The sequence below is a fragment of the Talpa occidentalis genome, unplaced genomic scaffold (genome assembly GCF_014898055.3).
Source record: "Talpa occidentalis isolate TD23 unplaced genomic scaffold, MPIMG_talOcc4v2.1 talOcc4.12, whole genome shotgun sequence".
NCBI classification, from domain to species: Eukaryota; Metazoa; Chordata; class Mammalia; order Eulipotyphla; family Talpidae; genus Talpa; species Talpa occidentalis.
Window position 1 is genome coordinate 49,486,495 of NW_023601212.1, and position 25,123 is coordinate 49,511,617.

Genomic DNA, 25,123 nt, shown 5'->3' on the forward strand with positions numbered 1-25,123 from the left:
TGTCTGTATTAATTATGGCAGGTTCAAGCAATGGGACAGTCAGTAACCCTGAGAAATAGTAAGGATTATCTAGAAGTGGTGAGTGGAGAGTTGTCTATAACATACTCTCAGAGGGGAAAGGTTCGTGTGGATTTATATGCTGTTTCAATATGCGTACATATCTAGAGAAAAGTATGGAAGGATATACCCCAAATTATTACTAGAAGGTCATGGGAATGAAATTAGAATGAGCTTTCCTGCCCACCTGTGAATACGAAGGTGCCTCTCTTTTTCTTCCTCCTTTTCCTAATAAACCTGTCCTTCAAAATGTAAAAAAAAATTTTTTTAAATAGAATGAAGGGGGAACAGATACTGTGTTGTGTTCATTTATAAACATATGTAATTTTTTTGCAATAATCAGTTTTAGAATTTTAAAATGAACAATTATGAGGGTTAAAGCATTAAATGATATATTAGTGTCTTTTAGCATCTGTCTTTTACCTGCCATTTGGATTGCCACCGGAGTTTTGCAGTCATGAAACCCTGAGGAGACTTTAGGGTCTCTAGGTTGTTGGTGGCCTGAGGCCACCAATTTTTAAACATTTTTATTGTTTAATCGAATTACCCATCCCTCCATATCTGTTTTTCCATCAGTGTCACTGGCAGAGTTTTCTCTTGCTGAAATAGTAAGCGAGTCCTAGTGCTGATTAAATTAACTCACCCTTCTTTTGAGAGCATGAAATCCTTCACCCTGGTGTGTGTGATCGCCAACTCCTCCTGTGCCAGCTCTCTCCCGCTGGGATGCCTGCCACACTGCTCCACATGCTGGTCAGGAGAGAAGGGAAATTGGTCATAGAAAAAGTCCTATTCCTGATTAGAACTAAATATTAGAATGCCAGGTCACCGTTTTCTTCTTCAATGCATGGCATTTGGCTTTGGTGAAGAAAGGAGAAATAATGAATGCTGTGAAGGGCCTCAAAAAATAGAAGTTCATTGATTTTGGGGAGTTTGGGTTTCAACATTTGAGTCTTGGGGGGACATAAACACTCATGCATATCAGATGAGGTGACAAGTGAACTGAATGTTGAGGGTTCACTGACATAAGCCCATTAATTTCATTTTACTCATGTTTTCAACCAATCCTAGAGTTCAGATGAATTTCCTCTACTTTCCTGGAAGGGAAGGAACCTTTTGTTTATTTTTTAATTTCACCTGCACTAACGACTTAGAGGAGTTTAATGATTCTGATGGTTTTAAATTTCAAGTTTTATTTGATGGTTTTATGTCCTCTTCCCCAGTGTAGACATGTCAGCATTACATCTCCATGTGCGTTCATGTCCACATCAATGAAACAGTGACATCCACAGCAGTGAAAACAGCTGACAAAATTAATTTTCCCTCTGCTTGTACTTTGATTCCAAAAGTTAAGTGTTAAGTTGGCATTTGCTGTACTTATACCTTGATCTCAGTCCAGCTTCCTGTTATAAAATCAGAACCTGTGAAATGTAGACACACCTGTGAGAGTCCAGCCTGCAGTTTCATATGTATGGATAATGATAGCTTTTAGTCTCTTTACAGCTAACTAAATAAATACTTCAAAGTATGACTAGATAATCTTTAAATTTGTGAAAAAAAAATTTTTCAGCTGAAAAATGTTCATCAGCTAGGTCTTTAGTGAAAATGAGATATCATGTCTCTGTCAATAAAACCTGCATTGGTTCATCACAGGCCTTGTCACCTTCGCCAGCCATTATTAACGAATACACCGAGGCTATGGGTGCAGCTGGTCTCTATGGGCACAGACCAGCGTTGCCTGACTCAAGGGTGTCTATAAAGTCTTTGGGTATGAAGCGCAGGTTATTAGCACTTAATATTTCTATCCTTATTATCAGTCAGCAGGTTGTTTCTGTGACAGCCTCTTTCTACCGAGAGGCAGCCATGCTCTTGTCGCTAGTCATGTCTGGAGGGAGCTGCACACACAGCTCCCCCTTCTCTCACTCAGCTCGCACTGCTGGGCCCCTCAGAGCAGTCAGAGGACTTTGTCTTCACGATGGCTTTGCTTCCCAAGTTTTTCTCCTTTACCTTTCAAAGTCCTACTCACACTATTTCTCCCACTTAAAGTATACCCTCTCTTGTATTTTGAGAAGCAAAAGGATAATTTAGTGAGGACATTTTTGGTGCTTATGCTGAAACCCTGATGATCTTTGTAAAATTAAACTTACACATTTGTCTTTCCCAAACCTACAGACCTAGATGCTTTTATTCAACACATGGATTTCTGGCCTCATTGTCACTCAGTGATTTCCTAAAATGTCAATGCCATAGGTTTTGTGGTCTCTGATTTGAGTGAATCCAGAATTGGAAATACATCATTTTGCTGTGCACAGATAGCGTTGAAGATGCCTTCTTCTGCAAGTCTTTTTCTCCTTGCACAGGCTTTTCAAATGTTTGTGATCCTTTCTTTCTTTTTTTTTTTTTTTAGACTTATCAGTCTTTTCCCTGTTCCCCAATAGTCAGTTGGTTTTCAAACTGTTTAACTCATGAACATATCCAGAAACATGTATATGAATTATCTGTTGACCAGCTGCTCAAGTTTGGGGGGCTTGCCGGGGATGACCCATGTCCAGGGCTCAGTTTCATGGCCCCAGGGAGTGGATGCAGTGACTTTCCATTTCTCTCCCCAGTGCGATCGCCTCCATCCTGAGGGCCTGGCTTGACCAGTGCGCAGAGGACTTCCGGGAGCCCCCGAATTTCCCCTGCTTACAGAAACTGCTGGATTATCTCAAACGGACAATGCCAGGCTCTGACCCGGAAAGAAGAGCAAACAATCTTCTTGAGCAGTTTCACAAACAAGAAGTGGACACCGACAGTGAGTACTCGCCCGATGCCAGGCCGAAGGCTTGATTCTGCTTCTGTGGGCTCCATATTGAAGAAACGGTCACCCTGTGCTCTGGCGATGAGTTAGGAGGTTTCTGTTTTCCTCAGAAGGGAAGATGCTGAGGGGGTTGATGGTAGTTGTAAAATTCTAAAGGCTAGGGAAGTGCTAATCAGAGTTTTAGAACAAAGAATGGGATTTTCAAGACCACCCTCATTTTATATGTGAGGAAACTGTGGCTCAGAGAAGTGATTTCCTAGGGCTTCTGCTAACACCCTGAAGACGGTGATGTCCTTGGTGACCTCTTACTTGCCCTTGTTGGCATGTACCCTACTGAACCTGAGCTTGCTCCTTATCACCTAACTGATGGCTCCTGTCACATGGAAACCCATTGCACACAGCCGCCCACCTCTAGCAGGCAAAGAATTTAATCCAGTTCTGCCCAAGCCCTTGCAAAAGCTGGGGAGAGGTATTTCTCCTTCAGCATAGAAAACCTCGCCTTCATTTGTCCCATGCCAGGGCAGAGATCCACCATTTAGGGGCCCTACTGGGTCTCATCAAGGGAGGTTTCTTCCTATTTTTTTGGGATGTTTTTTCCTATTTGAGGAATCAACTACCTCTTTTCAAGGACAAAGGAAGGGCCGCCCCAGCAGGTCGTGGGCTGCTTGGAACTCTCAGTCAGAAAGAGGTTAGGACAGGCTGACGTCCTTTCCCCTCATGGCTGCTGCGCTGCTGGTGGTTGCCATGGCGGCTGACCCACTTGGAGCTCCTGACAGGCATTTCCCTGAAGTGATGCCTGGCTTCCTCAGTGAGGGAAAGGAAATGGTTCCTCAACACTGGTAAGGACAGCCAAATCAGCACCAAAGAAAATAACCTTAAATTCCAAACAGTACCTGTGGAGGTTTTTGTGCATGGGGGGCCAGCGAGGGGAAAATGCATTTGCATCACTGGAAGCTGCCTGCCAAGTACTCTGTATCTCAGATGACTTCATCTGCCGGGAATGTTTGAATACCAGGGGCACTCCTCCAGCTGCCGGACCTCAGCTCCCTTCAGGGCCTCCCCGCCTGCCTTTGTGCAGGAGTGGAAAATGCTGCGTTGGAGCCTAGCTTTCCCCACCGGGGCTGCCCCTGGCTCCAGGCCTAATTGGGGAACCGGTGGGACCAGTCAGTCATTGTTTCCAGCCCAGGACTGGAAGGCAGAGAGCATTTGGCAGGCAGAGGCAGAGGAGACAGAATGCCTGACTTTGGAAAGGCTTTTAGGCCATACCCACGAAGGGAATTTTTCTAAGTTTGAAAATTTTTAATCAACAACACGCTAAACTATTAAGTACCGGAATCATTAATGAAAAAGATTTTTTAGGAGTTTGGTTCCTTGGGCTTATTTTGCACAATTTCCTGCTAATGAAAGCAACAAGCTCTCCTACCTGTTTTATGAAAGTAAAAGTTGGCTTCAAGTTTTTACTTGCTTACCTGTGAAAGAGAGTCAGAAGCAGAATCTGCGAAGAGATGGACTAGCCCCAGAGAGAAAGGACCATGCGTGTCCACTGTTAGTGTTGAATAAATGAGAAGACTGAATCTCTTACCCCAGGTGCTCCTTGACTGAGGTGGGTCAGCCCCTCACTGAAGAACATTTGGGGTAGATTTACAGAGTAGCTAGCACAATGGGTCAGAGCCTACAGGTCACGCTGATTCTTTTTTTTTTTTTTTTTTTTAAGATTTATTTATACAAGCACTGGATACAGACAGAAGCGAGGGAGGGTGAGAGAATTCACCAGAGCCAGAGCAGGGAACAGAACAGACAGATTGACAAAATACACTGCTGAGGGGAGCAGCGGGCGTGGCAGGAGAGGTCTATGCGTCATGTGGGAACCTCGCCAGCGGCCGGGGATCGAACCGGCACTGCAGAGGCTGTGGGCAACTTCGCAGCCCAGCGCTTAACCGCTGCCCTGATCCTTTTTTTTTTTTAAAGATTTTAATTTTGGTGCCTCCCCGGTGGCGCAGCAGTTGAGCGCTGGGTTGCGAGACTGAGATTGCCGGTAGCCTCTGCAGCGCGGGTTCAATCCCCGGCTGCTGCCGGGCGAGGGTCCCACATGGCGCAACAGACTTCTCCTGCTGCCCGCTGCTCCCCTCAGCAGTGTATTTCCTCTGTCTGCCTGCTCTGCTCTCCCCTCTGGCTCTGGTGGGTTCTCTCACCCTCCTGCACTTCTGACTGTGCCACAGTGCTTGTGTGGATAGATAGATAAATCTTTAAAAAATAAATAAATGAATAAAGATTAAAAAAAAGATTTTAATTTTTATTTATTTATGCATACAAGAACTGGGGTGTAGGCCAGAGGTGGTAGGGAGTGAGAGGATTCATCAGAGACAGATTGGGGAGCAAAACAGGCAGATCTACTGAAAAACACTGCTGGGGGGAGCAGCAAGAGAGATAGGAGAGGTCTGCTGCGCCATGTGGGTAGCTCCCTGGCCAGGGATCGAAGTCGTGCTGCAGTGGCTGGTGATAGCTTGATAGTGTTGAGACTTAACCCCTTGCACCACCAGGGAAGCTCCAGACTGAACCTTTCTTTGGGATTTCAAAATCACATCCCTCCACTGAATGAGAGCAGCAGTGTTGAGTGGAAGGAAAGTATGGGGTTTTAGCTTCCTAGAGCACCTGCCTGTTTGTGCCCCAGACTCTACATGCAAGCAGTGCCTCCTACTTTCCCCAGTTATAACTCGACCCCAGTTCCCTTCAGCTCTGGGTTGAGGGAGGCAGCCTTTAACCACATACCCATCACCAGAGTTGATGAGCGCCCATGTGGTTCCTGATAGCAGAAGTGATGCAGGGGTCCACTCTTAGTAGTCCCTTTCCCCTAGAAAACTAAGAAACAGTCACCCCAACCTGATCCAAGATGACTAAAATTATTTTCATTCTACAAAGAAAGAAAGAAAAGACTTCCAATGTAAACATTTTGGGGAAAGAGTAGCCCATCTATTTGAATTTCTGCTAAGATATAACCCATAATGCAACTAGATTTCCTTCTTGACAGCAGTTTTGACAGGCAAGAGGGAAGGAGCTTGGAAACCAATCTAGAAATTGGGGGCAGGTGCCAGAGAAGGGAGGCTGGAGATTCAAGTTTCACTTCAACCAGTTCCAGTCTTCTAGAATGAAGACTCATCCATGTGCTGAGCTTTTCAACTTTGGATTTGAGGCCGTAGTGGTTGTACTGATTCTGTTCTTACTTCTGCAGTCTGCACCCTATGTCATTTGCTGCATGATGATTTTTACTTTGATTAGCTCAAGTGAATTTAGCTCAAGGCTTTTCTACTGCTTTAATGCACTTAACTTTAGGTGGAAGCTACAATAAAAGCTGCTCCAATATTTTGAGAATTCCAAGGACTTTTTTTTTTAAGATTTATTTTTATTTATACAAGAGCCGGGGTACAGTCCAGATGCGCGGAAGCGTGAGAGGATCCACCAAAGACAGAGCAGGGAACAGAACAGGCAGACTGACGAAATACACTGCAGAGGGGAGTAGCGGGCGAGACAGGAGAGGTCTGCTCGCCATGTGGGTTGCTCCGAGGCCTGAGGGGATCAAACTGGCACTGCAGAGGCTGTGGACAGCCTCACAATGCTGTGCTCAACCGCCTGTGCCACCAGGGAGGCCCCCCGAAGACTTTTTGAAAATTTTGCAATTTTGATATACTCCTCAAATGTTGATGTACTCCCCAAAGCCAGGCCTTCACCCCCAGTCCTTCAAGAGTTCTGGTTATAAATGGGCCAGTGATTAAGAATTGCATAGATAGGGCCTCCCTGGTGGCACAGGGTTAAAGACAGCACTATCAAGCTATCACCAGCCACTGCAGAATGAGTTCCATCCCTGGCCAGGAAGCAACCCACATGGCAACAGCAGACCTCTCCTGCCTCGCATGCTGTTACCCTCAGCAGTGTATTTCAGTGGATCTGCCTGTTATGCTCTCCATTCTCTCTGGTGAATCGTTTCACCCCCCCCCCACACACACACACCTATGGCTTATGCCCCAGTTCTTGTATGCATAAATAAATAAATCTTTAAAAATAAAAAGAGTTGTATAGATAGGGTTAAGGAGCTAGGTGGACTAGTCCTTGAGCTGATGGAGGTTTTGGGGAGCTCAAGATAAAGGTAACCTTCTGAATGGAAGGCCACGTTTGCCTCTCTAAAGTTTGCTTAAATGGCTCTGTCCTTGGCCTAGGAACCAGGGGTTTGTCAGTGACAACATGAGCTGTGGAACTTAATAAAGAATCTAAGAACAAGCAGAGATTGGGCAGACCTGCACTTCACTCAGCTTGGTTGTGCTGTTTTATTTGTATTGCTCTTTTCTTCTGGGTTTTCTGAAGGATTAGCTTCTTTCTTCCTAAACAAAACTCTGCAAACAAAGTCATCTACAGTGGCACTAAATTACTCATTTTTTTTTTCTATCTGTGAACAGATGGGCTTCCCAACACCCTCTCCTTCAGCCTGGAAGAGGAAGAGGAACTGGAGGGTGGAGGGGCTGCAGAATTCACGTGCTTTGCCGAAGACCTCGTGGCAGAACAGCTGACCTACATGGACGCGGTAGGGTTTGGCTTTGTGCCTTGGCTGCTCCCACTTAAATGTGGGGAGCAACAGTGCTGGTGGTGGGGAGGGCAGCCAGGGCAATGTGACTTGACTCTTCCTGAGCCTTGAGAAAGGCTGTGCTATAGGGTGAAGATGAGACTTGGATCAATCTTCTGAATAATTTAGGCCTAAACTCTTCCTGCAATTCTGGGTGAAGGTGCTTTTCACTTGGCACTCAATATACAGAGTGAAATAAGTATTCTAATCCCAGTGAAACAAAATCTACCCTGTTCCATGAGTATTTTTCTCCCTCTAGACTCATAAATATTTCAAGATCTGAACTGTTTATTTGGAGGACTGTAAAGGGGTCAAAGTATAAGTTAGGAGAAAATAAATTCACTGAGCCCACTTGTGACTAGATCTGGGAGCCCATTTCTGTGTGCGTTTCCTGTACTTTTGAAGTTTGAATATTTTTGTTGGCTATACATACTTGATTACGTCAGTCACATTTCATAGCTCAGTGTTAGCTGGGAGATAGCAGTTGAGTAAAGGCCTGTTTATTTAACTATTGTGAATGACCACTGTCTCTGCTTCCCACTTTGGAGAAAATTTCGATCGAAGGATCATGCAATGGACTATCAGAAGTAAATCAGAGTCCATTATAAAGTCAACCCTGGTGTTCTCTCTTTTATAAAAATCCTTCCACAGCTTGCATTGCACTGCTGTGCAAATGAGCTTCTGATTTGTGCAACAAATTCATGGCGGCTCTTCCACAACTGTGAGCATAAGAGAAAGGTGGAAAAACTTCATCAGTTATGACTTAAACAATGACCTGGAAGCCAGGCTTTATGTCATGTCCCTTTTCCTTCCTGTTACTGGGTGCTACTGAAAAGCTTTTCCTTTTATATGCTTCTTGTTTTCTTCATCTTAAATAATGTGAACTATTGATGTTGATAAATGTTGCATGACATCACAGAGATACAGTTATCTCTGTGAATCACTTTTCAGGGGTCACTGAGTACCCAAGCACATTATAGGATAATTCACTAGCCAGAGACCCAGAACGTGCCTTGGTTAACAAGTCAAGGTCAAAATAATCTTTTTGATTAATAGTGTAGATTTTTTTCCCTAACTTTCTTTGTAAGGCAGGAAATGTCAAAATGTTTTTTGGTGATTTCAGTTTTGGTCGTTGTGTTCCATTTGTCCAACTGAGCAGACTTAGAACAACTGGGGGGGGGGGTGTTTCTGATCCGTAAATATATTGATTGTGCTGTCTATCAACACAGACACTTGGGGGCCAATCAAGTAGAAAGGGGTTGTCTGTCCTATTGGTATTTCTGAAAATACTAATTTTCAGAAGATCCAAGAACTGCTTTGCCTTGGGAAATGTCTGTGCTGTCCTCAGAGTCAATTCCTCTTTTCTTCTAGCAACTATTCAAGAAAGTCGTGCCTCACCACTGCCTGGGCTGCATTTGGTCCCGGAGGGATAAGAAGGAAAACAAACACTTGGCCCCCACTATCCGAGCCACCATCTCTCAGTTTAATGCTCTCACCAAATGCGTGGTCAGCACCATCCTGGGGGGCAAAGAGCTCAAGACTCAGCAGAGAGCCAGAATCATTGAGAAGTGGATTAACATTGCTCACGTAATTGTCTTTTTAAAATATTCTTTGTGCGTCCTCTATCTTGGAGACTGCTCCATCACTGTCTTTAAATGACTTATATGGCAGCTAAAAGACCATCAATGAGTGCCCATAGAGTTTTTGTTGTTGTTCTTCCAAGGTAAGGGGAACATTTGTCTTTCTTAACTTGGGAACTTGTTTCTTTTTCCTCTTTAAAAAGAAAATTGGTACCTTGCTCACTTCTTTCAGTTCCATGGGCCCTGCTGCTGCATCTCAAAGGGATGTATTGTATCCACTTTTGCCTTTGTCCACAGGCTGGGTAAGGTTCTCTGTTTGTCTAGTGAAGACAAACTGACAGAGTGTCAGATTTCTCTACAACCCAGAGTGATCCGGTGCTCCCACGTCCAGCTCCTGGAGGCCCTGTGTCCTCCACAGATACGAAGAGCTAGTGCTTCCTCAGAATCCTGACTCTTTTCTACAGGACCAAGATACCCAGATTTTGCATGAATCTGGGGCTTTTTTGGAGACTTTATATCCAAAGTCAGAGGGGAGGAGTTTATTATAGACCCAAGTGGCATTTTTGAGTGTCACTTACTACTCTCTCAGGCCACCTACTAACAAGCCTGTGGCCCTCACTTAACAGCATAACCCTCACTTCTGATTGAAAAAGGTGAAAAGGATTTAGTCACTGTTCTTCAAACATTGTAAGCTCCTAAAAGCCTTAAGCTACACTGTTACACTTTGGGGAGGTAGGATGGACACAATTGATTTGGTCCTACAAAAAGCCTCTCATTTGAAGCTAAGGTATATTGGGGTCATCTTAGTGTAAGAGAAGTAGAACCTTGTGTAGATAAATGCTGCAGAGGTGGAGGCAAGAGAGATCCCTTCTGACTGGGGAGATCAAGGAAGGCTTCATGGAAGGGGTGGCATTTGAAGTTTGATTACTAGGAATTTTTGGTATTTGAAGATTGGGGAAGATTTTGTTTTCTAGGCAGAAAAATTACATCAGCAAAACTGTGTAACTATAATTAACAATTTTGAAATCATTAGGTAAATACCTTATTAGTTTCTGTTCTGGGCCAACCCTTGGATATACACATTTTGCTTTCTGTCACATTAGACATTATTTTCACTAAGCTCAAATTTATAGGGCACAATGCCCAAACTTTTGTAATCTCTTATTTTCCTTTGCTTTTTCTTTTGTTGTCTTTGATTAAAAAACAGGGTATTTTTGAGTTTTTAGGTGGTCTATTATTCCAGACATTTTATATATGAAAAAAAGTTTTTGCAACTTAACATTTCTCCTATTCTGAATTGAGCTTATTTCTCAGCAAGTAAGAGCTACAAACGAAGTTCTGATAAAGTGTGACAGAGCATGGAATTCTCTGTCTTAGAATGATAAGGAAAAAGGTTTTTTTTTCCCCCCATAAATACCATTTGCATTTACAATTCTCAACATGTCTCGAAAGAAAAATGACCTATTTACCCTTAGCCCATTCAACTACTTAGAAAAATCTATAACAAGAATATAGCATCTGGTATGATAGTGTGGCTCAAACAATGACTGGTCCAAATTAAAGATAGATTGTGCATTTATGTGATAATAAGAAATACAAGTTGAATAATTTAAAAGTACATTCCAAGCCCCATAGTACGTGCTTGTAAGCCAAAGGCTCTTACTCTTAGTGATGTAGTTTCCTAATATTGAGCATATTGTTTCCCTTGAAATTGTGTAGGGTAACTTAATAAAATAATGAAATTCACAAGTGGTTTCCTGCCAAGATTTATTTTTCTTTTCCTGCATTAATCACAGTCAGTTTCTACTGAGAGGATGTTTGAAAAATGATAATAACTTTACATGCAGAAAATATTTCTGACCTAATATGACTATATTTATTTGGACTGGCCTCACTGATACTTTTTAATTTGTGCATTGCTTCTTCTAAAAGATTCTTCCTTTTCTAGAAATGGGGCCAGATGCTTTTTGTACTCCTTGAAACCCTTAGCTTAAGCCTCATTCTGAATAATGTGTTCCATATGTTTATTACAATTTGCATGAAATATCTGTGCCTGAGGTCCTTTATTTATTGCAAGTTTCCTGATTTTTAGAACATAACGTTGGGATTCTGAACCTTTGTTGAACCATACTCTCATGGCTTTGATTTCCAGACTATAATTCAGAGCTCCCTCTCTCTGTTTTTCTCTTTTTTCTTTATAAATAAAGGGAGGGCATTGCGATGTGTACGAGTAAGCATGACTTTTATGAAGTCCTTTTTAAGCTTTTACTCTCAAGACCATGTTTGGGGGTTGGTTGGAGGAACCAGATTTTGGCATGCTGAGTTCGAGAAGCTATTTTTCCTTCGAATTCAGGAGAATCATTGCTTCCTGCAGTGATCATTTAAGCAGTGTGTGTGCATTTATGCCCAACCACTGCAAGCCCTCTTGCCCCAGATGTTCTTTCTGCTCTAAACCAGACCCACGCACACATGGTGTTGTCAGTCGTGAGCAGTGAATGTTCGACACTCTCACATGCCTGCACATGAAGCAGCCCTTTGATATGAGTCCCTTTCCCCCTGTTGCCACCTTCCCCTTCAGCCAGAAACAGGACCCTCTCGCAGTGCTGGTGCCACAGGATGCTCCATGGCAGCTTATGTGTGGCGATCAGGGAGCCTGTCTCCTTACCCAGAAAATCCCAGAATGTTTCCTGTCCTCTTTCTATTTTGTTTTAAAATGCTGCCAAAATGAGTCTGATTTTAAAAGCCCAAGTTATTTTGGAAACACTGAAGCGCCTAGGTGTTTCTGAATATTTATAATTGTGGCACAAGCCAATCTGAAACCGAATGAATGTGCATAAAAATATTCCCTCTTGGCTAAGAGCATAAAAGGCAGAGTTCAACTCGTGGTGAATTTTTATTGCCAAGTTACATACACCTCACTGGACCAGAGCTGGTCATGGGATGTTGGATACCATCTGACCCCACAGTGACTGCTGCCCGGTTCACTCTGTGGGTCTAAAGGATACAGGGATCTTTGACGTGTATTTTTAGGGTATTTGTGTGCTTTTAGCAGAAGAAAGTTTGCTTTCTCTAACATAGTTCTACAGACTCACCTTCATGCGTGTTTTTACTAGGAAAGCTGGAAACTATAAAACTGTAACAACGACGCAAAAAATATATTAAAGGGAGAAAAACAAGCACACGGTGCCAAAATCTATAAAGCGTTTCGGTGACTGGGGTGGGAGTGAGGAGCCACTTTTTGATGTTCAGTATTTATACAGCTGCCTATTTAGTGGTAAGAATTCATAGCAGCTGTGATACCTCTAAAACAGGAAACCACCAACTCACTGTATTATTGATATTTAAATGCCTTTTATGTTTTAATCACTCCCCATACAGGAATGTAGAATCCTGAAGAACTTTTCCTCCTTGAGGGCCATCGTTTCGGCGCTGCAGTCCAATTCCATCTATCGCTTAAAAAAGACTTGGGCTGCTGTCCCAAAGTAAGTTCCCAAGTGTCTACTCACCTCTCTTTGGCTGGGTGATTAGTTGCCGCATAAATAGTTTCGGTCCTCACCTTCAAAGCTCGTGTTATATAACTGAAGAAACAGCTCTGAAGCCTCTGTGTGTTGCAGGCAGGTACAGGGTGCATCTCACACATCATCATGAATGAATTTCGAGGTTAGTTGCTGCTGTAGAAATCAGGCTCATTCTCTAAGCCCGCCAAAGCCAAGATGACTGGCTCTGGGGCTGATTGGAAGGATGTGCTGAGCTCTGGGTTTTGAGGGATAAGGTTGTGAAGCGATGAACTTACAACCATTTATCATTACTTCTGGTTATTTTTCAGCCATGTTCCAAAGCCCTAAGTCTTCAATATGTGAGGGATAATGTATGGAGATAGGACATTAGTTCTTGCTGTTCAAGGAATCCATATTAGTTCATTCCTACTTCAGCATGTGGAAATCTATCTTAGTGATATTAAAAAACTCTGATTGTTCCTTCCTTGGTCCCACTGAAAATTATTAACTAGCCACAACCTATATTATTTTCCTGGGTGTAACCTTTGGAACAATGAACAATTTAATGTCCTTCTTATTTCACTGATGGCCTCTCCCCAGTACCAGAACTTCACTTACAGACCAGAGAACTTTTTGCAAAAGAAGCAGAAGGTGGTGAGGGGAAGTTCTGGTCTCACATCAGTGTAGATTTAAAGGCTGGGGAATGGGTCATGGCTTCCAAGGCCAGCTACTTTCAAAAAATCCATCTAAGCGTTGACTAAATCAAGAAGCGAGTCTGTATCAGGAAGAAGTGTAAACTATTTACAGTCTACCATATGTGTTAGAATCAGATAGCCCCTTTTCATCAGGAGAGACCCAGCTGGCTCCCTGAGCAGACCCATCCTTGTGAAATGGGTGAGTCCGTCCTTAGAGTAGAAGGTCTAGCCCTCAGTTTCGTTAGTTCACTCACCATAATTATGCCCAAAGGGACTCACACTATTCAACTTACATGAGACCTAGGTTGGTGAACCAGTTTTTTTGTAAACTTATGCTGCAAAATGAATGCCACTGTACTCGAGCTTACTGATGAGCTCAGATTCTCAAGAAGAGGAAAGTCTTCTTGGGGAAGTCAAATTATTTCTTACTTAATTCTTTGATAGATAAAGAGAAAATGTCTAAGCAGATGCTTTTTGTAGCTGATGTTAAAGAGCTAGAGAAGAAGCCACAGCCACATGGACTCCAAAGCTCATGCTCTCTTTACAATACACTTATCCATTGGCAGATAGGCTTTTCCAAGTTCAGTGTCACTTTCTTGATGGCCATTCTTTTTTAAGGATCCTTTCTCCTGATCCTCATTTGTTTGAATCATCAAGGTGACTCTGTGCTATGAAAGAGGGATGAGTTGATTGATTTTCCTCTCATATACATCTTATGGCAGTTACGTCACATGAAATCATTAGCTGAGAGACCCTGGTAAAATGCAATGGGAACATCATCCTCCACACCCCAGCCCCTTCTTCCCCTTATCACTACTCCCCAATTGTGCTGTCAACAGCACAAGGGATAGTCAGCAAAGGGATAGTCTGGTGGCAAAAGGCAGCCATGTGGGATGGCAGGTGTCTCTGATTGCAGTGAAAGGGAATCCTGTTTCTCTTAATGGGTTATAAATAGAACACAACACCAGGTCACTTAGCCAGCCAAAGATTTCTTCCCCAGCAATTTTGAGGGTAAAACACAAGTGAAAAAAATCAGTGGGCTTGTGTTTTCATCTCCTTGGTTACTGGATGAGAAGGCCCATTCTTCCAGCTGGCTGCTTTAATGATTAAAAAAATAGCAAAACCGTAAAACAGACCTGTAAGCTACATTCTGTACAACGTGGGTCTCTGCTTTATTTCCTAGTTGGCTGGTTTGTGTCTTAGCAGGGACACCCTGGAAGTGTCACAGTTCCTTAAGAGTGGATGCTTCCATATCAGCTTTATGTATTTTCCCTTGTATCAAGGGACGGGGTTACAATATCTTACTTGGTTATCAGTGTCCATACAGCCCTTCAAGTTAATAACTTTCAGTGGCCAGAGAAGACAGCTATTTATTTCTTTTCACTTAGGCCTACATGTAATTAGGTTCTTAGTTATTTTTTTCCAAAATATAAATAGCTTGAATGGTTCTCTTTATTGTAAGAGTAATATGGCACTCATTATAAAACACGTCAGTGCTTAATAATGGCTTTCTTGTGAAAACAGAAGTGTTGCGGATATAATGCTGTTGACCTGCTTACTTCTTTGCCTTCAGAATTGTTTGCCCAGCCACCGGTGAGGGGTCTGTGGAGAAAAGTACACGGCCCATGGAGACTAATAGAATTGTGAGGGGCAGGGCCAACAGTAGGTGCTTTCACATTACGTGGTCCTACCAAGGTTCACAGCAGTCCTTCTCGGGGGCTGTTAGTATTTCATTGTACAGATAAGGAAATTGAAGCTCACTGAACCAGTACCCCTTCTGCTTCCCTTCCCCATCTCCTCCTCCCTCCTCTCTGTTCCCTCTGGTCACCGCTAAATCCTTTCACGTAGCTCAAGATTTATTCCTACTGTATTTTGCCTGTGTATTATTTTTTGGTCACGTGCACATGGAGAAGTGTAAAAAATGGAACCCCAAAATAAAAATTTAAAAATTAAAAAGGGGCCTCCTTGGTGGCCCAGGGGTTAAGTCTCAGCACTACCATCACAAAGCCCTCTGCGCCTGCCTGAGTTCGATTCCTGGCCAGGGAGCTAACCCACATGGCGCAGCAGACCTCTCCTGTCTCGCCCGCTGATCCCCTCAGCAGTGTATTTCAGTAGATCTGCCTGTTCTGCTCCCCACTCTGTCTCTGGTGAATCCTTTCACCCCTGCACCTCTGACCTACATCCCAGTTCTTCTATGCTAAATAAATGAAATAAAAATCTTACAATAAAGGAATAATTCTTTTAAAAATAAAATTAAAAAAAAATCTATCTTCAAGAAGGGTAGAGGGAGATATTTGAAGATCAGGAAAGTCAAACAGGTTGTCCCACATCGCACGGGGAGTGGGAGGCCAAGTTGGGTTTTGAGCCCACCCCTTCTCACCCCAGAAACCACGCTCGTTCCATTTCCATGCCAACTCCAAAAGTAAGAACCCTGGCCTGGGAGCCAGGAAATGTGGGTTCTGTAATTTCAGCTATCCGTAATTCTTAGCAGAAGTGTGGGCAATCCCTGACCTGCCAGCCTCATCTCTAAGCTGGGGGACTGGCCAGATGACCTTGTGGGGGCTGTGGACTGTGTGCGTGTCACTAAGATAAATTCTTTTTCTTTTTTTAACTTGCTAACGTGGGCATGTCCCAATGGAATGACTTAATGACCCAATCTGACAATCCTTTTCCACAATTATAAAGTGCATGGTTGGAAAATACTCCTCATTTCACACAGGTGACCATGTGCACCTTGATTAAAAAAAAGCCACCTATAAGAAAGTGAAAATCAAAATCAACAAAAAACTATGAAATGGAGACATTTTTGGGGGGTGGGGGACGGGAGGGGAGGGATTGGGGTCAGAATGGGGGGCTGCAATTGTATGGGGAATATAAAAATAAAATTTATTATTTAAAAAAAAATAAAATAAAATAATGAGAACCAAAAAAAAAAGCCGCCTATGTAAAAATCTGTCCTTGGTTTCCTCTGTGCGTGTCGCCCACCAGCCCGAGAGCAGCTCTGTCCCTCTGTGGCTTAATAAAGGCCATGGGTACCAAGCACAGCTGGGTCAAAGGTTGTGGGGCTTTTACTAACTCTGCCCTGGTGAATATTTCCTCAATTCTTCTTACAGGGACCGAATGCTGATGTTTGAAGAACTTTCTGATATCTTCTCAGACCACAATAACCATTTGACCAGTCGGGAACTACTGATGAAGGTGAGGCTTTGGGGTCACTGGTGAAGGTTTGGGTGGCACTCCGGGAAGCTGTGGAGTCCTTAAATTCCTTCAGTCCCATGAGAAAGCCTAAAGTAAGGGGGAGGCAAATTTATACATTTCTTTTGCTTTAATCTTAGAAGTTTGGGATTGAGAAAATTTGAAGTCCAGCTCCTTAATTTCACTGTTATATAACCGGATTGTGAAACTACCATTCGTGTGTGTACCTCTTTAACAAAGTGCTCTGCAAATACCAAGTGCTGGCAGTCAGGTGGGTGAGAGGGCCTGGAATATTCCTTCTCAGCAAAACATCTTCTAGAGCCACAGAGTCCAAGCCTGCAATCCCACATCCTTTATTTGGACATAGTTGCACAATCTGTCAGTCAGCAGTGTTTATTGGCTATCAACTGAGCTCTGACTTCTGACTACCAGACCAGGTAAAGGCACTTCTGGGTCCTTTGACTCCTTCAGACTTGTGCTGAAGGCCTAACGTTTGTAACGCATGGACCTACTTCTGGGAATATGAAGATGTCTAACGTGGAGATGGTTTTCAAGTGCTCCCTTTCTAGTTGGTGGATGGAGACACAAAACAAAAAGGCAGTCAAATAGAGAGACCAACATCAGGCCATGAAGGATCATAGGCGCAGAACTAACATAGGCCAGCTACTATCCTCACAACCAGTCTATGAAGTCCATGTTATCAGCCTCATCTTGTTGACAGCCATATCTCAGAGTGATAAGTAACACAGTCTGACTCATATACCTTGGAGGTGTTCTTAATTATAATTAAGAGTAATAAATAATTATAATTAAGAGTTTTTATCACTTAGGCATAAAACTATTTCTTCTGACCATTTGGGAGAGAAAGCAGGGTATAGATAAGGTAGAGTTTTATTGAGAAGGTAAATCAATAATTTTACAAATGTTGATTGAGCATTCACAGTGTGTCAGGTGCTAGAGGTAATAGCCATGTTGATGGCTGTCTCTTAGAGTAAAGAATGTGAGTAGGGCAGTTCATGCTGATGTCTGACTTTGGGTAAGGCCTACCTGATCAACCACACACTGAAAAATGCTGCTGAGATTGTGTTAACTTCCTGCTTCCCATCCCCCTGGATTTGCAGACTTTTAAATGGAAGCTCATCTAGCTGGAAGGAGTTGGCTTAGTGGTCTCCCTGTCAGTTATGAGAAGCTAGACTATCTGGAGCCACACATTCAAATCCCCATAGCTCTGAGTCATCCTTCCAAAGCAGATAAATTGAATCCCATGCAGCTCATCGCCTGGTGGCTGTCTTCTGGCTGAAATCTTAGAAGCAAAGCTATAGCTAGACATTAAAAGCCCCATAAACCTTTCTTAAATGTAGACATCTATCCCAGTGTTCTAAGTGAAATTTCTCATGTATAGTTCAGATCCCCAAGAAATGAAAAACTTGGCTATGTGTTCAAGTAGTCTGTGTATTATCATTAATGATAGTGGAATGCTGGGGCAGCCCGAATGTATACGGAGGTCCCTTTCAAGTTAGCTTTGTTGATCATTCTTCACATATGAAGGATGTAATTCTGGATGTTAGTTCCCAGCACAGTTATAAAAACTGAAATCAACGTACTTAGCGTCTCCTAAGAAACACTGAGAAAAGCTGCCGACTGCTGTTTCTAACATGCCCCTCCTGAGCATATGCTGATTTCTGGTTGGGTTATCCTGCTCTTAAATACCTGTCTTGTCTACATCTGGCTAAATGTCATGTCCCACCTCTGTAATATGATGGCTGAGGCATCAAAATTATCCTTTGAATAGGCTAAGTCAAATTTATATAAATAAATACATAAAATTTTCCTTTTAATTGTTGGAAAAAATGATTTTATCTTTGTTAAAGATTATCTTAAACCTGAAACTTGGATAATCCTATGCAGGTGAATGATAGAGTCCACACATTTCAGAACAGCAGGAAAGCAGAATATGTCCAAATCTTCTTGGTTCTTGGGGCTCTTGGTGAGAATTTTCCCTGGTTGACTTGACATAAACTGCTGCTTAAAAACCCCAGGAACTGGCTCTGGAGATACTATTTGGTGATGCTCTTGATGCACTAACAAAACTCAGAGTGGCGAACAGGGGATTATTAGGACTGAGAAGATCATTTTGAGTCATTACTATTGACTTCTGGGTTGTAATTAACCAATATTGATCAAGACAGAGTCAGTGCCCAGGTAGCACCGCAGTAGAAGCAGCCCCTCTGAGGCCTGAGAGCAGGGTGGAGGAAGAAGGCTGAACTCCACTGAAGTTGGAATTAGAGAGAAAGTGAGAGATTTGCACCAGAGAGAAAGAGAGAGAAGGATCAGGGGTGGGGGAGGGAGGAGATAAGAGGAGAATGAGAAGTCAGTGAAGAGAGGAGAGGTTTGGAATTCATCTAAACATAGGTGCTGATGAAGGTCATGGGATTGGATAGGATTTCCCAGCAAAAAGCAAGGTGACTTTGGCAGGAAGAAGAGCCACTTAGAGAATATGAACTTGAGCAACGGAGAAGGCAAGAGGATAGACCCAGAGGGATGCAGTTACCAAACCTGGGAGAAGTTTCTAGAAGTTCCCAGGGATTGGTATTATGAGACCTTGCAGGGCAAAGACTCAGGGCTGGCAAAGGAAACAACAGATACCGTCTGATGTGGCAACTAGAGGATTTTTCAGTTGACACCTCTTTTGGAAGGTGAGCTCTAGTCAGTTTTCTGAGTTATCCAGCCAGGGATGATAGAATCTCAATCTCGTGAATCACTAAATCCTTCCAGCTCCTTGACACAGGACTTTGCTCTTCTGCCAGTGAGGAGGTTGCTTTTTGAAGTTGGCTCCCATCTCTGTCACTCCGCGATTCCCCAGGAGCCTTTTAACTTTTCTGAAATCATTAGTAAGAATCTTAGATATAGCAATAGTTTCCACACATTATATCTCTGCTGGTGAATAAGAAGCTGGAAGAGAACCCAGAGGATATATACCCTGGAAAGTGGCAGACATTCACATTCAGGTGGGATGGACTTAATTTCTTACTCCCTGCAAATCCTCAAGAATTTGGGAAGACTCCCCCATCCAGCACAGGAACTAGCACCTGTTAAGTTTCTTCTTTCATTTCCTAAGGAAATACCCTTAAGATCAAAGGCTACATCTTATTATCATTTGTAATGGGGAGAAAATAGATAATGGGTCACCCTAGGTTCTGTCCCCGTGGGGTGCTTGGATCTGGGTAACTGGTGACCAGCAGAAGATACGATGAAGCCCACCCCCCCAACATCTGAAAAGCCTGGACACTGAAAAAGAGCCTCTTGAAGCTGCACGGTAGTGACAGGATGATATAATAATAATTCTGGGGGAAACTGACTAAGAGGAAACTAATAGAGATGGGGTTATACACGACTGAATTGTGAAATTTGCCTCCCATTCATACAGTTCCTGGAAAATGAGAACTTAACAAGCCCCTGAAACCACAAAACTGAAAACACTGTGTTCAGTCAGCAAACCTCGAGATTAGTCATTTTGTCGAAGAGTTTGTTGTTACAACAGCAGGGAGGAGAGATGGGGTCGCCATCTGTCCTCTGGCGCCAGGAGGAAGGGCTGCTTTGCCAGAGTTCCCAATCGGAGGGGCGATCTGGGAGGATTGGTTTAGGGGGTAAGAAGTGTCGAAAGGTCGTACTGTACTGCCACTCCAGACTTCCTCAGAAAACTTCCAGTAGAAAAGTTTCATTTAGCTAAGAAACACCACGGAAATAGTCCCTTTTCTTTCACAGAATGCTGGCACATGCATTTTAGGCCAACATCAAGAAATAACAAAATGCGCAGAGGAAGAAATCTTCATTTCCAGGGCATGTGATTCCTTTGAGTGAAATTTGAGGTGTGGTAAAATTGTCTCCAGTTCTGGAAATTGCCTACCTTGTGTGGATGAATGACTTTGTATCAAATAGGGGCTCTTCTTACCAAGTAGGGGGAAGCAGGCTACTCTGAGGTCAGTAGGCCTTATTTCACACAGACACCCCCTGCAACAAGTCAGACATAGTGTGCGCCTGCTGCAAATACGGTCCAGGGCCTGGGGGACTGTGCCTGAAATGAGCTGCCCCTTCACTTCACTTCTTCCTGGAGTTACCCTCCATCCCTCATCTCTGTGTATGCTGCTCTCCCTTAGGAAGGAACCTCCAAATTTGCAAACCTGGACAGTAGTGTGAAAGAAAACCAGAAGCGGACTCAGAGGCGGCTTCAGCTCCAGAAGGACATGGTATGTGGGCCCCCTGCATCCCTGAGCCCACAGAGGGCGGGCCCCACACAAGTAACTGGGCGCCTGGTGGCTGCACCCCCTTCACACTGCAGGGCCTCTGTGTTTTCAAACATTGTTCTCCAGACCTTTATGTTCTCAGCCACCCTCAGAGATTGGTAAGAAAGTTATTAGCACACCCATTTGACACAGTAGGAAATACACAGTAATGGCTGCAAATCTTGTTTTTTAGACCAGATTATTTTTCTGGAGGTAAGGGAACTTATGTTGGAATAAACTTTCATCCCTCTGGTTTGGTTTCTCCATCTGCTCCTACACTTAGAGCCTACCCCTTGGCCTGCGGCCTCACGGGCTTTGGCGTCTCTGTGGGAATGCCTGTGTGGTCAGCTCTGGACACACAGTGGCTGGGGACACAGTGTCTACTCCCAGGAGGACTTGGTCTGTGAACTTGGAGATCTTTTCATTTGTTTCAAACCTTTTAGATCTGTTTCCAGCTCTCCTTACTAAACCCAATGACTAGCCATATCTCTCCAGTATTTGAACCCTCAAAGGACTAGCCTGACTTGCTCCTTAAAACCAATAGGTATTATCATCTTTACCTTTCTTTATAAAGCTCTCCTAACTTTTAGCAGTGAGGGGAGGAAACCAAAGAGATTAGAGACTGGCAAACTAGAAGCCTTGTCTTCCCGGATTGGCTCCAACTTTGGAAATCTCCACGTCAATCAGAAACATTGTTATTGAATGCGAGGGCTCTTCTGTAACATAAAGCCTATAAAACATTCACTGCATTTTTTGGTTGCTCAAAGACAAGTTAAAAATAGATGTTAAAGAGGTTATTTTGGTTCAGGATGAGACCTTGTACACACATAGAGAGGAAGGACAGACCACAGCTGCCAGGAGCTCCTGAAGGACAAACCCTCCTGGTGTGGACCTCACCAAGCCTAGCTGGCTGAGGGAAGGCGGCCTCCCTTCACCAGGCCCGGCCTTGCCCCAGTGAGACCCTATGTTCTTGCCAGAACTTCCGAAAGTGCCTCGGTGGAGCTTCGGATCGGGTGTCTTTCTGTTTTCTCTTTGGAATGGTTAATGCCTTGATGCCTGATGAAGAATAGAGAAGACGTCAAAGAAATTTGGTGAAATTTGTTTTGTATATACCTGCGGTGAAGTACTGCTCCTTTCCTCTCCAAGGAGCATCATTTTTAAATGAACTTTTCATTATAAAATTTGCAGAAAAGGTGCAGGTGGCCCCTAGCACGTCTGTGAAGCCAATTTCCCTCATCGTTAACATCCTCCATAACCAAGCACACTTGTCCCTACTCAGATGCCCTGGGCATCTGAGTAGGGACAAGTGGCGTGTTATAGTTACCTGGCGTGTTATAGTTCACTGAAACCCAGGCTTAATTTGGACTTTGCTAGATTTCCATCCTGTCCTCTCTCCAATCCAGGGTCCGGTTCACTGACCACGTGACATTTCCTCGCCACATCTCTGTGACTGTTTCTGGGCCTTTCCCTATTTTTCACGACCTTGACACTAAGGGATGCTCCCAGTGTCTTGTCGAACGTCCCAACTTGTCTGTTGCCTTTCTGGTGATTAGTCTGAGTTTGTGGGGGTTGGGGACGAATAGCACAGAGTGATGTGCCCTTCTCAGCACATCACTCCAGGGAGTCCGCGCTCTCAGCATGACATCTGGTGTCACTGCAATGTTGGCCGTCCTCACTTGGTTAATGTGGAGTTTGCCAGGTTTTCCACTTTCCCCCTTTTTCCTTTGGAAGCTAGTCACGAAGTCTAGTCCAAGGGGCCATTTGAACAGCGATGCCCCAGCCTCCCCTGACCACACTTTCCCCAGTGGGTAGCGGCCCTTTCCTTTACCAGCAGCAAAGCCACCCTCGGTGGGGCCACCCCAACCGGCGGGAGTGTCTGAGTCTAAGGGGAAGATAAATTTTCTGTGGACACACTTGAACGTGCTTGTATGATCTCCTGGCCGTTGAGGCTTGGTTGCCACTCCCTGTCCTATGTGTGCAGGAATTTAAAACATTTCATTTAGGCCTTGAATGATCCTTAAATATCCTCCAGACACCATCAAGGCTTACCTGGCTTCAGGGTTGCTGTTTCCAGCTACAAATGGGCGAGTTGTTCAGTGGCACCACTTCAATGGTCCACTTGCTCCATCGGGGAACAAATAAAACCCTAAACTTTTCAATAGCATCAGAGACATTTTCCTGTGTTTGCTTTCCAGGGGGTGATGCAGGGAACTGTGCCCTACCTGGGCACCTTTCTAACCGACCTGACCATGCTAGACACTGCTCTTCAGGACCATATTGAGGTGAGTTCTGTGCCAATGCTGAAATGCGACCTGCACCTGCTCTCTGCCCCCTGAGAGAGAAATTCTCTTGCATTGGCATTGGTGAGAAGCCGTCATATACGTGACATTGTGCTAGATGTGATGAGGGACACAAGGACTCACCAGGTGGCCACTTTCCAGTGTAAGGTGGATACCCACGGTGACAGAAGTTGGTAGAAATAGTAAGAACACAAACAGAAATGCAATGAGAGAGAAGAGGAGGCCACAGTCAGTTCCACAAGAGGAAACATGTGGCCAGGTCTGGGGAAGGGGTGGGTTTGAGCAAGACCTGCTGTTGAGTAGGACTTTGGCAGGTGGAGTCAAGGGCATAGTGTGGACTAGCCCATGTTGCGCTAGGAGGGCAGTCAAGTTGGTGAATTTTCAGGTGTTCCTTTTTCTTTTTCTCCTCCACCCCCGTTCCTTTTTCTTTTTTATAGCAGTACCTATTTTAAGGCACCCCAGGGCTCCTTCTTTCTTTCCTCCTTCCCACCTCTCCCATCTTCTCCCTTCCCCCTTCCTCTCCAATGTGAAACCAAGTCACAAAATACCCAGCTACTTGCAGTAATAAAGCATTAAGTAGAGAAGAAATCTGGTCTTTGGAGTGAGATTACAGAATTGCTTGTATATTACAGTCTCTCGCTGTCTGGGTATCACATGTGATCAGCGTTGACTTCACCACTGCTAGGAGTAATCATTTCGCTTAGATTGTCTTTGTCATGAGCATTCCCTCTGGCATGCTGTTCACTGTGCATTTCCTGAGTTGGGTGTCTCTGTACATCCTCTACCTCAGCTTATCTCAGGAAACACTCATTGGTGTTAGGGAATTTGGGGGCAGTGACCAATGACTTAAAGGTTCAATCAGCTTATGGAGAAGAGGAGCTGGGGTGGGGGATGAAGAATTGAAACTTCACTTTTCATGATGCTGTGTAGAAGTGACTTCCCTTCTGATAAACCATTGACAGCCCGGTTTCTAGTGTGAGTCAGGGCCCATCTGTTTCTGTTGCTTTCGGTCAAGGAAAAAGTATAATGGAACATTTACTCAAGCTTTTGCCTTTGCTGGCTCTGCAGATGTATTTAGATTCTGATTTGTCACTCCTTTATCATGACTGTTTTAGTTGGTTTCAGACACTTGAAGAGAGGGCTGGCTGCCTCTCCCGTTATATTATAATTAAAAGGAGGATATTCTGGAAGCCAATGATGCATCTCCTCCTCCATAGTATCCCTAATTGGAGTATCATTAATCATTGTGACTGTATCACCACACTTGATCTATTTTCATAACACCTAGAACAACATAGACTTGTGTTGCAAAGTGATTTGATTTTGTCTTTTTTTTTTTAATTTCTTTTAGGGTGGGCTGATCAACTTTGAAAAAAGGAGAAGGGTAAGAGATCTTGTGGTTTTCCATTTTATTTCTTCTGGGTACAATGAAATGAAAGCAGTAAGGGCTTAAGTTTATTTGTGGAGGCAGATAAAAAGGGAAATAGCATGTGTTGAACATTTATCATATACCACTGTGTTTGGCACCTTCCTATGTATCATCCCCCAAAAGCTCCATGAGGGGCCTTTGTCATCCTCACTTTAAAGGCAAAGAAACCAGGGGTTAGAAAGACAACATGACTTGATCAGGGTCTCTCAGTAGCAAAGCCAGGCCTCAAATCCTGTGCTGCCCTCATTTCTTTCCTTAGCCCTCTCTTTTCCATCTTTACAAGAAGCATCAGCAGTAACAGGTTCACACTATTAGGGAGAAGGGATTGCATGAGGATAAGTGACACAGAAGAGTTAATAAAGATGGCCAACTCCTGTGGGTCTGTTTACGAAAGGAAAAGGAAGGGTCTTTTTGTTCCATGAGGATAACTATTCTTTCCCTTTCCTGTCAGCATAGGACGGAGTGTGCAACATCAATTTGAATTTTTCTGTGGCTAGTAGAGTGGGGTGGTATACACTCAAAAAGATACAATGGAGTTTTGAAAATTTGTTATAGGTTTAGTGTTAAAATGATGTATTTAAATAGACATTTAAAAGGCCTCAGGGAATATGAGTGAGCAAAATAGTAACTTCCCCCCATAGTACTGTCACTGTTCTTTAGTCATTCATTCACACTTTC

The 25,123-nt window shown here is 43.7% G+C and overlaps 1 protein-coding gene across 5 annotated transcripts in view; it reads left to right on the forward strand.

Annotated features, from left to right (window-relative positions):
- The window catches only part of RGL1 (ral guanine nucleotide dissociation stimulator like 1), a 268,038-nt gene that overhangs the window by 216,731 nt on the left and 26,184 nt on the right, over positions 1-25,123 (forward strand). For all 5 annotated transcript variants that reach the window (XM_054693406.1, XM_054693404.1, XM_037506288.2 and 2 more), the window contains 8 exons: positions 2,664-2,848; positions 7,303-7,427; positions 8,838-9,053; positions 12,425-12,528; positions 16,352-16,436; positions 20,591-20,680; positions 22,912-22,998; positions 24,368-24,400. In XM_054693406.1, coding sequence (XP_054549381.1) covers positions 2,664-2,848; positions 7,303-7,427; positions 8,838-9,053; positions 12,425-12,528; positions 16,352-16,436; positions 20,591-20,680; positions 22,912-22,998; positions 24,368-24,400 — 925 coding nt within the window. The remainder of the gene's footprint in view (positions 1-2,663; positions 2,849-7,302; positions 7,428-8,837; positions 9,054-12,424; positions 12,529-16,351; positions 16,437-20,590; positions 20,681-22,911; positions 22,999-24,367; positions 24,401-25,123) is intronic.